Here is a 19,017-nt window from a genome sequence, read left to right on the forward strand (position 1 = left end):
AAGCACACTTTTTTTTTGGTAAATAATGAAGTGATTCTGCATGCAAGTGGGCATATTATAAAAACTTCACTTTGATTGGGCAGAACATGCCTGGAGTTTAGCTTCTGCTAGCTCTGGATGCACTGATCCAAGCCAGAAAATGGGTGTCATTTGCAAAGGAAGTTTTGCCAGTGCTACTGACATTTGCCTTTAATTACAAAACACTGGGTCAGACTACATTTTCACTACAACAATACCGTCCTGCTGAGAATGCTGTTTTAAACGGATAAACTATTGACTGGTAGGCTATTCTGCCATTCGGTTTAACAAAAGGCAGTCCTCTGATTTTACAGGTAACATGTATGAAAAGGGCTGGAAAGCTATCTTTAATTGTCAGCAATGTGGCCCCTGCATTATGTAGAGAGCTAATTTGCAGTGGTAGCCAGGTGGACTGAGAAAGCGTAAACCAAATTTAAGTTAAGAAGGAATATCTATGGCAGTTATTCAGCTGGGGGGGCTGACTTTATGAAGCTCTAATTCCAATGGTTATAAGGGATGGCTTTTACTACTGCAGAAGTTTGACCTTTACTTTAACCTGGGCAGTTTTTCTCGTCATAGTTCCTTGCTCCTGATACACTTGAGCTGAGATCAAAGCTTATAAATGTAAACTTTATTTTCATTGCAATGTTAAACATCATACAACAGAGGTTGGCATCTACAATGGAGACTGCAGCTGCCAATTCGACAAAAGGAAGCTAAAATATATATTGTGAAATTCAAAGCTTAGTTATCCTTGGCAATGGGAAATAGTGGTTGTGTTATAGAAGTTCTTAATACAATTTTACTCACCTGGTCAGATGGTGTATATTCATTTTGTTTGACTATGTCAATCTTGTCTAGAAAACTGGAAGAAAAATTAAAATGTCATTTTTCATTGTCAAATAAATTTGTGATCTGTATCTAAAGTTTAATTACAACTTTTGAGTAGGCTTCACCTAAAAGATAGACTATCAGGCGTTTGGGTCCCTCCTCCCCGGTGTCTTACATTTCATATTTACAAAATGCTGAAGTGATGTAAATTATTTACGTATGGCACTATGTCTGCAACAGCAATATAAAAAGAATTGCATTGGCTACCACTATCCAGCAGAGGGCCAGGAACACAAATTTAATCAACTGTTCTGATAATCTCATTACAATTTTCACTAAAACAGTTTCATTGTTAAGAAACACACATGTAGTTTTATTTTTTCAAACCGTGTGGACAAATATCAATATCTAAACATTAATATAACTTGTGCTATCATTCTCTGCTATCCCCAACATTAGAACATTAGGCAAAATATTTCTTTCATTGCATTTAGTTATTACAAAAGTAAGACACGAACACTGTTTTTAAATCAAACTTTACTACTTTATTTCAAAAGAATGGGTGAAATCCCTGCACCAATTATGTTGCTAATTAAGTTAAGAGTAAGGTAGGACTGATCTGTCCTTTGATTGTTTGCAGAAGTTCTTTTAGTTTACTTACCAGAGTAGGCAATGGCAGATTAATTAGCCGTAACGAGATTTGTATTTCTCAAATTGATTAATACAACTGAAGAAGATAGCAAGGCTAACGTGGTCTTTAAAATGCCTTTAGAGGTAATCATTCCCTCCTGATTTCCTTTCATTTTAACTGGAAGCAAAAATCCCAGGATGCTGCTTTATTAATTACTTGTTTCACAGCAGTTGCAAAATGCTCACACATTTATCAAGAAAATGCCTTAATATATATGCTTTATACCCCCACTAGCACAGAGATAAACAACGGATGCAGAGAACAGGCTCTAGTGTATATTGACACCAATGCAGCTCAACTATATGAAAATTCTTCCCTCTCAGCTCTCCCTTCATAGATACTCAATATCTGTGCCTACAGCAACATCCAGATTTTATGCTACAAACTTCTCCATATCACACATGTCATACCACGTAGGTATCCAAGCGACACAGCACTTAGACAGCCTCCATATTAATATTACCAAGAGGCCTGAAAATACCGCTGCAGTTAGTTTTTTTGGTAATTTACTACAATCTAGAAGCACCGTGTTTTTGAAAGATGCCACACTGAAATTCCTTCTGACCGAATTCCTCTGTCCATAGAACAGGAATAGCACAAGCAGTCAAAATACAAGTTTTCCCCTCCCGTTCCTACACTCTTTGAACAATGCATTTCAACCTTCACCTGGTTGACCTTCTCTAGGGTCAAGAAAGCATCTCAGTCTCCATGCATATTTAATCATTGGTCACTCTGCTAAGACTACAAATAGGGCCAATTAGCACCAACTCTAACACTGGCTTTGTGAAGTAGACATTCTACACTGGGAAATGGACTAAAATGATCAATTGCTTCCACAGGCCAGTGAAGAATCACCAGCAATGAATTTAGGTCACTACTTACCCATATCAGACTTTTATACATTTCCAGATTTGCAAGTTTAAAAACACTGGGCTATATCTTAAGAAGCAGTGGTAGCATTATTAAAAAAAATTTACACCTAAAAATCAGCTCCTATTGACAATATTTTCGCAGAGATACAGCTGAAGACGGAGGTAGAGCTAGAGGCAAGAAAACAGAGCAGTAGAGGGAAACTTGTATTGCCACTGCTCATACTGGATTTGTCCTCAAATCTTCCAGGCTATTAAACAAATAATATGTGATGTTTAAAGTAAAAAACAAACAGCATTTCAAAAAAATGAAAAATCAGGGTGTTCAGGGTAAGACTGTCTATGGATTCAGACTAGTCAAATGGTTCAACAGGTAATAAAGGCATTCTGCTTTTAAAACTGCAGTCTCAGGAACATGTGGTGACAATGTATATTTCAAAGCAGGAGGATATTTGATGCAGGAATTCTTGCTATGTTATGAACGCTGTTATATTAATCACCTATGCGACTTTGAAACATCCCAGTCTTTCCACACAATATACACCTAAGTGTAACATTTTATAGTAGGCTTCCACAAACTCTTTTTTACTTTCATAAGAACGCAATGGGTTTGGGAAACTCTGACAATTAGAAAACAACGAGAGATTTCTAAAACCTGGAACTGAAAGTACAAACCTCTTACTGTTGTTTATGCAGACTATTTTTAGACCTATGATTTCCTTGAAAAACACCAGCCACATAGGAGAAGCAGTAATGTACGGGAGATGAATTCCAACGGCTACATCCATGCCAGGTAAAATAAGTTTGAATGTAATAAACATTTCTTCTTCCCCCAAAACAAGTTCCAACATTCAATAAAGTTTGATATTCAAAACAATACTACTTTAGAGGAAAGCATGTAATTGTGTGACAGTTACCAAAAAACCTACAATCATCCTTCCAGCAGCATTTTTGGAGGAAGAGAGCAATGTAAGTGTTAAATACAGAGCTCTCCTTTCTGTGCATATTCCACTTCATGAAAAGTGTTTTGGAGACCTTAATTCCCAAAACACGCACAAGAAAATCATACTGATTCATAGATGTATGATACATATTTGTAGGGACACCCCTTGAACTGACTGAGGCTGCCTATCTGCAAAATTAAGGTGATATTTGCAATAAGACAAAAAGAACGCCAAAACGGCAGTGGAAAAGCTATCATCTCTCCTGTTGTAACTAAAGTGAGGGTGGGGTTTTTTTTGGGGGGGGGTAGGAGGAGGGAGTGAAGAGAGCTCAAAAAAGCTCACAGTACAAGACCCGGGGAATACCCAGTTACTACAAATCAAGACTGATTTCTTTTTGAGTATGCAATTTATCCAGTAAAAGAGATTATACCCAGTGGGAGTGAAACACTTACAACTTGGTTTCATTTTAACATGCGAAATCAATGAGTAATTAAAAATACATACAAATTTATCATAATCACTATTTTTCTTTCTGAACTTCCTTTCATGATCTGTCCAAAATGTGAAGTTTTGGGTGAGGACATTTCAGTGCCAGTCTGCGTTCACTACATTCACAACTAGGGTAGACAGGTACAATTCCACTGACTCCAGAGGAGATGTGCCCATTTATGTCAGCAGAGAATTTAGCTCTGAAAATGTATGTAAACAGATTTCATCTATGGGACTTCAGGCTGGAGACAGAAAATGTAGGGATGACACACACCTTCCAATTTACTGGAGAACACAATCTGCTGTGGAAGAGAAGTTGGGAAGAAATTTGTTATGGGCTCTGGGATGTTTAGAGGGACAGAGAAAGGTAGCTGTGATGAAATAAACAGCAAAACCGTTGCTGTGATTCAAAAACAAAGGAGCCCAAATCCATCAAGCTAGATCTTGTATCAATAACAATTTCTGCTTCAAACTACAAAAACAAACACTGACACAAAAAACAACGCTCAAAACTACACTGCCTTTTTCCATGCTGCTTTTGTTGAGACTAGAGGAGGAAGTTATTTTCCAGAAAGCAACCCTGCCATTCAGTCAGCAGTCATTCCCACTTCTCACTGGGGTCCCGAACCTGCCTTGGACCAAGTTGCGGGACTGGGTCATTGCTTTGCAAAATATTATCTCTTCGCACAGGTGACCTTTATCTACACTATTAAAAAAAGTGCTAAGAAGCAGGGTGGGAGGTGTTAAAAAATTTTAGTTAATTTGCAGCTAGCAAAACAAACCAACCGACTTCAACAGAAGCAGGAGCAGGGCCCTAGTACAGAATCAGGCTTCTGTCTTGGATATTAAAATGCATTGTATTAAAACTTAAAGGTAAACGAAGATGATCTGAAACAAAACCAGGATTTTTCCTCAGATCTCCTCACCTAAGGGAAGGGAAAGGACACACAAAATGTAGGAGATATAAGCCATTGTGAACCAGCAAATTCCCTTACACTTTTTAGGCACTGTATTTATTAAACAAAACTCAGACAGAAAGCTGGCACAAAGGTTCCTTTTTTGTCCTCCTTGCCATAGCGTGAGGGGGACACAGTAAGTAACTAAATCATTCACTCCAAAGACTGTTCCAAATTTTAATAAACCTGCCATTCCCCAAGCAAGATAAGATTTCCAGATAAAAGGACCTACTTATTTCCATTCTCTCTTCAGCAGTTCTGGAGTTTAAGAATTATCTGTTCAGAAATCTTTTCTGCTACTACTGTGTGTTCACATTTGGGGGTCTAGATTAGCAAATGAAGATCGAGAGCTATTAGCATAACATTGCCAAGGCCCCAGTCCCAATGAGGGAAGCTCCCCTTATTTTCCCCATCAGAAAGATTTATAATCGATAAAAAAAACCCATCCCACGCAACCACCAAATGCCACACTTTTTGGAAGAGCTGGACAATAATCAAAGTGCGTCTGTCTCCTTGAAGATTTCCCCTACTGAAGAAACAGAAAAACTTGCCAAACTTTTCAGTAAACAGTAACTTGAAATTTTAGTCTTTGCAATCTGATGAAGTGGTTGACAGACAGGCAAAAATTCTAAATCTCAGTCTAAAAGAGGCTTTTGTTCTAATCAAGGAGAATATAGCAAAGGTCTCCTTCAACAGATCACACATCTATTTTCAGAGAGACAAGTTTTATTCCTATCGGATACTATTTTTTATAAAACCATCACCTGATGGTTTACAAGCAAAATGAAACCAACACTGACTTCTTCCTAGACCCCCTTCTCTGACACATTAACACCCCCACAAGTTACCACTGCACATGACGTATTTCAAAATATTTCAGTCTCAATTTTAAACAAAAACATTTATTTGAAACTTGTTTCTTAGTAGTATTAGCACTTCGGAGTTGTAAAGCTCCTTCCATCTGAGAGACTCAAAGAACTTTACAGATACCAAATCAGGCTCACAACGCCTGCCTCCCCACCCCAAGGTAAATATTAGTCACCCTGTTTTAAAGATGGGGAAATCAAGACACTGAAAGGGAAAAAGAGCTGCCCAAGGTCATACATCAAGCCAGCAAGAACAGATTCCAGATCTCCTCTCAGTCTTGTGCTTTTATTACTAAATTATTATTCTGAACTAATCACAGTCCTATTTGTCGTGGTTAGGGGCACCTCTGAGGAAGCAGTCACAGTTCAGTTTCTGAAAATGAAACCATTAGTTGTTTACTGATTTTACCAATGAAGGGCCTGATCCTGCAGACATTACCTATGCAAACTCCCATCAAAATCAATGACAGTTTTGCCTCATCAAGCACAGCAAAATTAGGTTCTAGTGTCATTTAGGAGAGATAAAATAAACTGTAAATTAAGGTCAACACTAATATTATTTGTAAGTAACGTGCCTTTCTTGCTCCAGAACAGATCATCACCTTTTACCATACTTTGAATTTTCTGGCTTTTGTCTCTATACCATAATTTTGTTATTTAAGTGTAGCTTTTTAAAAAGCAAAAGTGATCTAAATATCTGAGAACTGAAATTCTTTCCTCAAAGACTTTGTCTATTCTGCAGCTACAGAGTTCCAAGTTACTGTATAATTATATAATATTTTTCTTAAAGGGACATTCAGGCTGAGAAGTCCAAAATTTTATGTACTGTAACTTGAAAGTAGACTCCGACTCCCCTTCCCCTCCTCCAAACACATCCAGAAGAGTTTCCCAACCCCTGAAAACCAAGGACTGCAACACTGCTAAAACCCCAGCTTCTCACTCAGGTCAATATGCTGACAACAAATCCAGGGCACCAGGTTTATTTGCAGGCGCAAGCATGCACACGTCGGCAGTCCCTCCGTTTTGCCTATCCTTTCTACCCTTGGGAGCAAGCAGGATATTGAAAAATACAAGAATCCTATTCTTGAAATTGGTGGAAGAGGTTTCCTGCATATTTCTACTAAGAGAAACAGAGAAGGCAGGCACAGTAGAGGATTGTTGGGATATGGAGGCAAACAAAAACGAAGCTGCTGGCATAGTGTTAGATCTGCTAATCTTTATGGTGTCTCTGCAATCATGCATAGTATATAAATACAAACCTGTCATGCAGTTATGATACATGATATTTCCTCAACATTTAGTAAAAGATCCAAAGAGGAAATACTAACACTAGCTTAAAAAAAAAAATACATTGGCTGTTTAAAGTGAAATTTTCAAATGTTCACAAAAATGGAATTTTTCGGATTAATATGGGTCATGCAGACGTTAAAATTCTTACAGATCTTTAAAAAACTTCCATGTAATATATAACAATAATAGTTAGAAAACTTAGAAAGAAGGGTGAAGAATCCCACCAAAATCTTAGTTTTATGGGCCTATTAAAATACTTGTAAAACTGTATTTAACAACACAAACAGAAATGCTTTCAAATCAGAGGCACCCAAGAAAGCATCTAACGAATCTTGTACTTGTATAATCATGAGATGAGAATTGCAGTTAAAAAAAAAAAAAAGAAGTGTTACTGGGATGAGATTTTACATCCAAGTTCTCAGACCCTTGCTTAAAAACAGAGATTTATAATGGAAAGCAGCTTTCCTACAACAGTGCAAGTAATGAAGCTGAATAAACCAAAAGACACAACTATTCAGTAAAAATAGCCCCACTAAGCAAGAAATATATTTCTTTATATTTCCAGTTCGGAGTCAATTATTTATTAGGATGATCCTCATTTAAATGTACATTTTACAGAATCATGCACAGGTCAGAACACTTTTAAGTATCCAAACTTTAGAATTTATTTATTTATATAGAATATTAGCGTGAGTGAGTGAGAGAGTGTGTGTGTATATTACATAAAAGTGGTTTTGAGAGAAGAATCAGCTTTAATTTCAGAATAACTTCGGAGCATTCCAGCCACTTGGAGGCGGAGGGGCACCACTGGTCTAATTTTGAAGCAAATAATGAGAAAGCTGAAAAGTATGACTCCATATATTTGGAATCATCTTGCGGTAATCAAGGTTACAGTTCCTTATATGGTGTGGAGAGCACAAAGCACACACGAAAAATTTAATATTAAAACTACTGGATATGAAGAACTACAAAACTACAACTATTGTAAATTAAACCATTACTTTTGTGTTGCCACAAAAAAACAACAAACCCTTCCCTAAAAACAAAAATGCAGCTTGGTTACGTGTATTGCTTCCTAAACCGCATAATTAAAAGCGTAACCCACAAGAGGCCACAGGACCTAAAATGCATTTTGTTTCACTACAGGCAATACAAAGTAGAAAATGCATGCTTTTCAAAAACTGCCAAGAAAAGAACAAATTGGGAAAAAGTAGGAGAAAAGGAAAGTGTATTTAAAGAAATTGTGGACGTCTTTTTTCTCTCTGCCTGTCTAAAGTTAGTCTGGCTTAGAGGATGCACTAACTTTCCCAATCAGTTTTACATTACAGCAGAAGTCCAGAAATAGCTCCCAGCCGCCTTGGCCTCTAGCACGGTTGTCATGACAATGGAACCACAGTTCTATAAATAGCTCATCAGCACCAAATCTTGTGAGACACATCTGGAATGGGGCCAGCCTAGCCCCAGCTTGACAAATAAAAATAGGCACAGGCAGTTTGAGAAGCTGGAAAGGTACAATGCATCTCTCAACTCATACACAGAGACAATCAGAGTGAGGTAGAGAAACAACTTTGATTGCTTTTTAATGCAGGACTGAATTTATGGTAGGTTTATAAAAAAAAAAGTTACAGTACTAAAATGAAAGCTTCAGTCATGCCCTACCTCTATTTTCCATTTCCCCCCCCCTCGTCTGTGGCAAACCATGCCACTTTAAAGACTAACAGTACAATCACTTGCCTGTGAGGCCTTTTTAAAAAAAGATTTTTGTATATTTTCTTTAAGGTTTTGGCCTGAATTCAGTAAGTTTCTGTTCTTACAATAACTAAATGAGAGACAGGCAGACATTATGTGTCTGATGGGAAAAGGGCTTGAGCACCTAGCTCCAAGTCAAGTCACTGGGAATTACAGGTGCTCAGCACCTCTCAGGATCATGTATTTTGCAAGCTTCCTCATACTGCTTTGCCACCTCCCAAGTTGCAGCACTTTAGCTATTCTTGTTCTAGTTCTTGCAAGCAAATACTGCCACTTTGTTCCAAATGGCATGGAGATTTCTGAAGGACAAATATATAACAGAGACTAGACTAAGATCACAAATTAATTTTACTTGCAACTCAAGTCAAATCTGAACTCCTGAATTCAGAGGTGAAACGCAAAACCTTTAAGTCACTGCATAACACAGTTCATTTCCCTATGCCCCTATTTGACGATGGCTGCCTTTAAAACATCCATTTTCTTTCATTTCATGGATGAGAAAATTTTTTATTTTTAGCACAGTCTTGATCAATCCATTCAATTATGTCCAAATTATCTATATGGGCACAGACTTGTGTCAAAAATGTTAGTTGGTTTACCCTACAGCAAACATTTGTACAATCATGAGATTCAGCTACCAGCTGATACACCAACAGTCTAGGAATAAGACTTATGAGTTATATATAATAAATGATTTCACAGAGATCAGAAATAGCAGCCATTGTGATGTAAAATAGGCAAGAGAGATTAGATCCGTTAACGAAGTAACCACATTTTATACTATAATCAAGAAACGAGACAATTCACAAAATATAAAGTCTTAGTAATTCATCAAAAAACAATGGGGATTGCAGACGTAATCAAAGTAGTGCAGCTGTAATAAGCATTTAAACCACGGTAAAATATCTTCCAAATGCCATAAAGACACGAATACAGGCATTCAATGCAAACTGCACCATCAGCCCACAGGATTCCTTTAGGTCCCTACATGGATATTTTCATTTCTAAAAATTGTAGAGTAAGTTCCATCCAGACTCAAATATATATAAGAGCTTCCCCCTCCCTCCCCCATTAACCACATATATTTTGTCCGTTTGCCATTTGAACAATGCACATTTCAGAAAAACAGCAGATTTCATAGAAATTCTTTGGAAAGATGTACTTTGTAACAGACATGTTACATATAATTCGGAATTTCCATTAATTTATTCTGCAAAGATACTACAAAAGCTTGGGATTGGTGTAAGCGACGGAAATCAATGCCAAGCTTCATCTAGCATGACTTGCAAGACACAATAAAGAATAAAGAAACATTTTGCAATGTTTTACTAATTCGGAGTGGAATCTTCTTCACTCACAGAATGCCTAAGTTTCCTGGCTTTGTGTGGGTGAAGCATGGGAGAGAGAGTGATGGATGACAGAGAAATTAGCTCGGCAGCAGTGCGCCCATGGCTGGTACCTAGAGCTGGGCAGGAAATGGTTTTCCTGTCTTGTAAATATTTGAAAATGTTTACCTTCCCGAATCAAGACGAAAAGTCACAATCTAGAAAATGTTAGTGAATCGAAAAAACTCCCCCTCCCCTCTTTTCGGGTCAATCAAAATGTTTGCGTTTTTATTTTGACTTTTTTACTTGAACATTTTTCAATCTAATTAACTTAAATTTCTGAATGAAAAATCATTTTGAATCAGAAAACTGGATTTTTTTTTTCTGGTTTCCAAAATATGAAAATGAAATAATTATACAATTAAAAACTTTTGTCAACTTTTTTTTTTATTTTTTATTTTTTTTTTATTTTTGAGTCCGGTGATTTGTAAAAACCAGCCCTGTTTTGGTTCCGACAAACTAGCATTTTTTGATGGAAAAAGTATTAGTTAAAAAATCCCGGACTAGCTCTACTGCTACTACAGTCTGCGAGCAGTCATACCACCTCCAGGCCACTTGTGCAGGGTATTAAAGCTACTAGATTCTTGCTTCCCCCAACTCACTGGCCTGCCCCATTATTGCTCAGGCCATGTCTACAGTACAGAGGCTACAGTAGCACAGATATGGTGCTACACTAATGCTACACTGGAGCATAAACGTTTCCTACTGCGACAGAAGGGATTTTCCCTGTCACTGTAGATTATCAACCTCCCCAAGCGGCAGTATCTAGGTCGATGGAAGCATTCTAGCTGGGGTTAGGTTGACTTAACTACAGTACTAAAGCATGTGAATTTTGCACACTACATAGCTAGGTAGATCTAAGTGTAGACCTTCTCTGCAACATACAGGGGGGAGTGGATGCCTCCCTGTGCAGCTGTTTTTCTGGTCCTCCATGCTTTCCACTAAACCAGGGCAAATTTAATTCTAGATGTTTATGTCCATTTTCAGTGTCTTGGCCCCTTGAATGTATTTGATTATCCACCTCCCAAACCAAACATCCCCCTCATAGCCCCTCCAAATAAACAACACAATTAAGGCTTCCTCAATTGCTTCTATCTATACCTTTTTAACTTGTAACAGGCATTTTAGCATTCTCAACTATCAAAATCAACAGAGTGTTTAAAAAAATTACTACTGTATGCCTGCAAGGCTCACTCTTCACTGCAAGCCTGCATATGTCAAATAACTTCAGAACAACCCCTCACCCCACCCCAAAAAATTACTTCACCAAACCAGCAGAAAGCTTAAACCAATCCAAGCACACAGGGTGCAGAAATGAAAGGTAACGGTATGAATGAGATCACGGTGTCATGATTCAATTCCTAGGCAAGCCTGGGGCTGGAACATTGTGTGTTAGTGAGCAGTGACGAACATGCAGCAATCCCTGTTAACTCGTTTCTGTTTTTTTAATATAGCTTAGTCCATCACGTTTCCTTGTTTTCTTCTTGGCAGCCTAAAGTGTTCACAGATCAAACCCCAGGACTTATTCAACTCTGGAGACCCAAAAACACAAACTTTAAAAACAATTTTTTTTTTTTTTGGAAACCCTCTTCTCCCTGAATTTTGGCCAGTAGGATAAAAATGGAAACCAGTTCTGATTCATGATCCTTATTCTGACAAAAACATAATCAAAACAGCTTCTCTGGCACAGGTGCATCCAGAATCCTATTTCTTTGGACTCAGCATCCCTCATCCCAGTCAGTTATTTAGATGTAGGCCTAAGAGGAACTCAAAGCGCAGTGACCTTGTACAAGTTTTTTCTCCCTTTTTAAAAAGCAAGCTTGCTTGGCTGGCTCACCTTAGTTTACCTAACTCTATTTACCACTTAGTATGGAATAAAATGACAGAGCTGAATTAACGAGGTCAAATGATGACCCCCCCATCCCTTAAACAGGCCACAGGTTAATTCGAGGTGGAATAATAATAATAATTATAATAATAATTAATGGAGATATCCCATCTCCTAGAACTGGAAGGGACCTTGAAAGGTCATCGAGTCCAGCCCCCTGCCTTCACTAGCAGGACCAAGTACTGATTTTGCCCCAGATCCCCAAGTGGCCCCCTCAAGGATTGAACTCACAACCCTGGGTTTAGCAGGCCAATGCTCAAACCACTGAGCTATCCCTCCCCCCATAAATTAATGGAGATATCCCATCTCCTAGAACTGGAAGGGACCTTGAAAGGTCATTGAGTCCAGCCCCCTGCCTTCACTAGCAGGACCAAGTACTGATTTTGCCCCAGACCCCTAAGTGGCCCCCTCAAGGATTGAACTCACAACCCTGGGTTTAGCAGGCCAATGCTCAAACCACTGAGCTATCCCTCCCCCCCAATGCAGGGCAATGGTATATATTATTCCTAAGTAAGGCTAACTTCATGATGTTCACGCGGGAACTAAGATCAGCTATAGTTTGTGTAAAGGTTGATAGCAGTCTAGAAATGCTAAGTGCTCATGTTCAAAGCTGTCTCTACGAAATATCTAAGAGATTTCTGCCTTTCTTGCTACTTAATGTGATTTTAACTTTGTATAATTCTGAGAAAAACTGTTATCGAAGAATGAAATTCTATAGGGATGCCTGGAAGACCCATGATTTGTTCAGTTATTTCACTGAGAAGGCGCATACGCTAAATACTACAATTTGTACTTTTACATGAGTAATTAAAAGCAACAGACTAACAGGTCAGCTTAATACTGTATGTTAATCAATGATACAATGAATCTTGCTTTCATGGTCTTTGGCCACCCTCAATACCATCAAGCTAGCAGAATTAGGGCACTTCTACATGGGGAGTTAAGACTAATTAACTAAAGGTGTGAAGTTAATGCTGTAAATTAAAGAGCATTAAACCCCCATCTGAATGGTCAATGAGAGCATCTACATGGAATTTCATGTTTTTTAACTAATGTGCATTAACTTCACACCTTTAATTAATTCGTCTTAACTTTCCTGAGTGTCAATGTGTAGACAACCCCTTAGTGATCAAGTCTGGCTGACCATACATGGATCTGATCATAAAAATACCTTTCAATCTTTTCGCATCCATGTTTCACAAATGTTTTTGTCCCACCTGTCTGCTGGAAGATGCTTATTTGAAAGGGGATAGGTGGTTAATGGTGTTTTTCAGCTAAGAACCAAACATTTACTGATATGATGTCAGCTAACATGCTTTGTCTCTCCTTACTTCCATAGTTTTATAATATTGTACAGCTGCTGGATTGTTACCATCTCTTGCTGAGGAATTTGGTGAATTTTGAGACCACATCTCTCCCAGCTGCAGTATGTACTGGCCATGACAGTATCATTCTGAGTGTAAGGCCACAGTTATTAATGGACTGAGGATGTGTGGAAGAAAGAAGCAGGACTGTGTCACAGAGATGGCTTACTTTCACACAAGTTGGACTGCATGGGGGCTGAGCTGATGGGGAACTACTCTATGGATCTTCAGAGCCAGCTGACAGATCAGTGTGCTTGTTGTAGGCAGTAAGGGCTAGAGTCCATGTAGTGCCAAAACAGATTAGGATTTGTCCTCTGGTGAACCCTTTGGATCTTGTCTACACACAAACTTGTACCAGTGTTTTAAAATTGCTTTAATTAAACCAGTGCAAATCCCTGTATGGGCACTCTTAAACTGGCTTAAAATGACTGATATTGATGTATTTTAAGGTGGTAAATTACAGATTTAAATTAAATCAAAACAATGCATTTTAAATCCAATTTAGGAGTGTCCAAACAGGAACTAAATCAAATTTAAAACACACCTTTAGTTAAACTGATAATGACCAGCAATGAGATTTGGGACATTTCATTTTTAGGAAGACCACAGTCTGTGCTATGCAAAATGTTTATTAGAGGCCGTTCTAAATAGTTAAGAAATAGATGAAACGGACAGGATAGCCTTTAATTGTGTGTTAACTAACATGGGCGCCAGGTTTGTATAATTTTTGGTGGTGCCCAGAATGGGTCCAAGCAGAGCCGTCCCGTCCATAGGACAGACCTTGGTAACTTCCCTGGGCCCCATACTTTGGGGGGCCCGCGCTTCAGGGGGACGTGGGATCCAGGGCAGCCTGGAGGGTTAGCGGGGGGCCTGGCAACAGAAGCAGCGAGCGACCCGGCCCCAGCCCGCCCCGCTCTGCTGGCTCCCGGCATCGCTTGGGGGAGAGGGCATAAGCCAGAAAGAGGTGGGGCAGGGGCTTGGGGTAAGGGATGGAATGGGATGGGGAGGGGTCAGAGTAGGGGTGGGAAGAGGTGGGGTGGGAGTGGAGTGGGGGCAGGGGCGGGAAGAGGCAGAGCAGGGCGGGCTGGGTCTGGGATGCTCTCTGCTGCCGGTGCCAGGTAGCCCTCTAACCCCCCAGGCTGCCCTGGACCCCGCATCCCCCTGAAGCGTGGGGCCCCCCCAAAGTTCAGGGCCTGGGTCGGGTGCCCTGGTCCATCCTATGGATGGGATGGCTCTGAAAATATAAGCCCAAATATTGATGGAGCCGGTTCCATGTTCCTGAATATTGGTGGAGCACGGGCACCACGGGCCCATATAATTTGCCACCCATGTTAACTAAGTATTTATACGGACTTTGTCCTCATGGTCTTTAGCTCCCTCCAGTGCCATCAAATAAGTAGAATTACTTTCCCCTCAGTATAAATAATTTACCACATCAATACAATCTTTTAAAATTTAAATTAATACATCATCTAAAACTTCCTGGAGTAGAGAAGTCAGGGATTTCTGAAAGGCAAACATCAGATTTTTACAATGTAATTTTTCTATGAGTAAGGCAACGATTTAGTCATGGAAGTCAAGGCAGTCACGGATTCTGTGACTTTGCCGGACACTCCATGACTTCTACGGCTTCAGCAGGAGGAGGAGATGGGACTGTGAGCCCCCGCCCTGCAACAGGGGCTGGCTGGAACAAGGACCCTGCATCCCCAGCTCTGCAGCTTCCTCCGGGGGCTGCAGCCGGGGCCGCTTGCCCCAGCTCCACAGTGTCCCAGGCTTGTCAGGGGCTGCAGTTGGGGCCAGGGCCGCCCAGAGGATTCAGGGGGCCTGGGGTCTTCGGCGGTGCGGGTCCCCGGCTCTTCGGCGGCAGGTCCCGGGGCGGAAGGACCCCCCGCCGCGAGTCTTCAGGGCACTTTGGCAGTGGGTCCCGGAGCAGAAGGACCCCTCGCCGCCAAATGGCCGCCGAAGACCCCGCTCCAGGGGCCCCGAAAAACTCTCGTGGGGGCCCCTGCGGGGCCCGGGGCAAATTGCCCCACTTGCCCCCCCCCCAGGTGGCCCTGGTTGGGGCTGCACACCCCAGCCCCACAGCTGGGCCAGCTCTGGAGCAAGGGCTGTCCCCCTGTCCCCCCCATGGCTGTGCCCCCCACTGCAGCCACTGGAGTCGGGGCTGTGCCCTCTGCCATGGTGGGGGTCTCGGCCTGTCAGTCCCTCCCTCCCCCAATGGGACTCTTTTCCTCCCCCAGGTTATTTTTAGTAAAGTCACGGATAGGTCACAGGCAACAACGAAGCCCGTGATCTGTTCGTGACTTTTACTAAAAATAACTGTGAAAAAAAATCTTAGCCTTAACTATGAGACGATGTGGCTATTTTACATAAGATAGAATGTATTTTTCTAGTGTCCTTCATGCAGGTGCCAGAAAATGCAGAGTGATGGGAAAGGTAACATTGCAGAATTAGATGCAAGTAGAAATGGAAAAAGATTGGGTAAAAAGTTTATATTTAAAAACAGCGAAGATTCAATGAAGCACCAGCAGACTAATTAAAACAGGTGAGTGAGAAAAGAAAGGAAGATGTTGTAACAAGGGATGGGAAAGGAGAGGAGAGGAGAGTTTAAGTTCCACTTAAGCTAAAATGAACAGGAATGTTTTAAGGTGAAATTTAAACAGATGAAGTGACTCCTTTCAGGTAGTTGGAGTGATGTCCTGAAAGTGTACCCAAGCATTTACTGTGGAAAGGGAGAAGGCCAAGACTGGAGGAAGGAATTCAGCAAGCGAAGGGGCTAAGTGAAAAACAGATCAGAAGTGGTCACAATGATGTATACATCCATGGCTTTTCCCATTCAAGGGCCATGAAGTGCTCTGTAGACATTAAGCCTCACAACACCTCTTTGAAATGGGAAAGTATTATTCCCATTTCACAAATGGGTCAAACAACACAGAGATTCAATGACTCGAAGGGCAGGTCTACACTAGGGGTGGGGATCGATCTAAGATACGCAACTTCAGCTACGTGAATAGCGTAGCTGAAGTCGAAGTATCTTAGATCGATTTACCATGAGTCCTCACGGCGCGGGATCGACGGCCAAGGCTCCCCCGTCGACTCCGCTACTGCCACTCGCTCCGGTGGATAACGAGACGCGATATATCGATCCCCGATAAATCAATCGCTACCCGCCGATACGGAGGGTAGTCTGGACATACCCAAAGTCAGTGAATCAGTGACAGTGCTGGGAATAGCCTTTATTTCTCCTTACTCACATGTGCCAAGTGTAGTCTACAACCTAGGTTCCCTCTAGGCAAAGTTACACAGTACCGACAGAGAGTTCTGAAAAGTGGGAATGGAATTTTGAATGGCAGTTATAGATAACGAGGGAAATGGGGATGGTATGATTTCACTTTCTAGGGAACAAGAGAGAGTATTCTGAACGCAGGATTCTGGTTTCCCTAGAAGATTAGGAATGATTCAGGAATTCAAATAGTTGACAGGCCAGGTCAAAGTAACGACAAATGATGGTCATGTTCTGGAGATGGTGACAGTGAGACCCTAACTGCTGACTTTTGAATATACTTAAATACAGAAGTTCTTCAGATTAATATATAAAGTAATTCAATATATTTAAAAACACAGCATGTAAATTCAGTAGAAGGAAAATGCTCATGTCTTTGCCTTGCAAGTCAACATCAAACTTGAGGTACTATGTTCTATATTTTCAAATAAAATTCTTTTGCAAAAAGTCAATTTTGACCTGTTCTCCTCATGGGAAGCTCAAATCCACATCACATCTTCATGCCAATCCTCATATCCCCAGGCAATTGTTGGGACTGGAATGGCAGTAAGTTCCTTTACAGAAACAACCTGTCGATACCTGTTCTGGAGTTGATCGCTTAAACAGTTCACAACAACTCACATTTCAGTTTTTGTTTTCCTCTGGGGCAAGCTACCCATTTTTTCTTTTTCAAACTTAAGAAAAACAACTCCAGGCCTCTGCAAGTGGAGACACACAAATTGGCAACTACGGTTGAAGCTCCTACAAAAGGTTCAAGGCTCTAAAATTGAATGAGGTTATAAAATTACTATCCTTCCTTCCGACAAACATTCCATTTGGCCATGCAGGCTAATACCAGAGACAGATTAAAAACCTGATTTGTAATCAAATTTATGGCAAGTGAGGTAGAGCTCCAAAATTGATTTTACAAAATGTGGTATATTTTAGAGTGACTCAGGCCTAGCCTTCTTTTCTCGGGTGCAAATGCCCTAAGACATTTTCACCTGCCAAATCTCTGACTTTTTCTGCCATAAAATAAATTAGATGCACAAATGAGAGCACTTGCCCCTCTGCCTGTTTTGTACCCATACTCATGTAGACAGAGACACAAATATTCAGGTTTTCACCCATACTAAAAGGTGAGGACAAAGTTGCAGGTGTAAATTTTGAGGGCACAACCTGCATACACAAAAGAGAAACCACCCTTCTGAAAATTTCCAAAATGGTCTTACTTTGATATAAACTTTAACACGTAAAATGATAAATCCATCCAAACTTCACTCTTTGTAGCTCACTTAGATACCCTTTTCATGTTCCTCGCTTCTCTTTGTAGAAGCAAAATCTAACAAACAACCAAGCTCTGGATAAAACCCTCTGCCTTCATTCAGGGAAGTTATAATGAATAACTTTTTGGCATGAAGAGGGATTGTTTAAATACCCTGTTCTTAAAACTTTAACTTGTCTACTTAAGAAAATGATATAATGAGGGAACAGTGGAGAGTATGGCCCTTTCAGACAAACAGTGGTTTTAAATTAGCTGTATGGTACCTAGTTCCTATACTGACAAGAGTTTTATAGAGTTAATGGGTGGGAATTACACTAGCAAAAGACTGAAGGTCCAAGGAGTCGCGAGGAGTCGCGAGGAGCACACATGATCAGATTTTCAACATCTGCACAGTCTGAGAGCAGTGTCTCATTTTAGCATTTGAAGTGGGAAAAGCTTGGACGAATACCCCTACTTTTGTTTTCCTTCCTGATTTCACCTCTGCTATGTTGTATGTTTTCTGGGGCTCAGTATCAAGAGATGCTAATTCACCAATTTGCATAAGGAATAAGTTACAAAATTCAGATTAAAAAACCCAGAATGTATTTACTGAATGGAAAATTGGGCTGATATGCAGCAAGGTAATGCCAAAGTGGAGAAGGATCTGGGCAGCAGGGGGGTCTACATTCACTAGTTTTACTTGTGAAACAGACCCTCCAAATTCTCCATCTATGCTCTTCCAGACCCAACTGCAGAAGCTACGAGGAAGCTCTAAAAAATCTGTTTAAACACTTGACACGTCTAAGATTTCCCTCACCAGCACTGAGTCTCTCAAAGCTCTCTCCATCCTCATTTCCCACCCCCCTTCTTCACGTCCTGACCCTTAATTATCTCCACCTTCAACATAAAGAGGAAGAATTTAGACAATCTAATGACAAACTGAACAGAACTGGGCATTATAAAGCAGTGTTCAAGAATAACACCACATTAACTTCTTTCTAGACAATCAAAGGTAAAATCTCTTTACAATATCTCATTGCAGGGAAGCAGGGCCGGCTCTAGGTTTTTTGCTGCCCCAAGCAAAAAAAATTTTGGCTGCCAACCCCCCCCCCCCCCACACACACACACACACCAGCCCTGAGCTCTCTCCC

The 19,017-nt window shown here is 40.4% G+C and overlaps 1 protein-coding gene across 4 annotated transcripts in view; it reads right to left on the reverse strand.

Moving 5' to 3' along the window:
• The window catches only part of GNAS (GNAS complex locus), a 146,230-nt gene that overhangs the window by 16,045 nt on the left and 111,168 nt on the right, over positions 1-19,017 (reverse strand). For all 4 annotated transcript variants that reach the window (XM_065414878.1, XM_065414879.1, XM_065414880.1 and 1 more), the window contains one exon: positions 829-883. In XM_065414878.1, coding sequence (XP_065270950.1) covers positions 829-883 — 55 coding nt within the window. The remainder of the gene's footprint in view (positions 1-828; positions 884-19,017) is intronic.

Source organism: Emys orbicularis, chromosome 12, assembly GCF_028017835.1.
Source record: "Emys orbicularis isolate rEmyOrb1 chromosome 12, rEmyOrb1.hap1, whole genome shotgun sequence".
Classification (NCBI taxonomy): Eukaryota; Metazoa; Chordata; order Testudines; family Emydidae; genus Emys; species Emys orbicularis.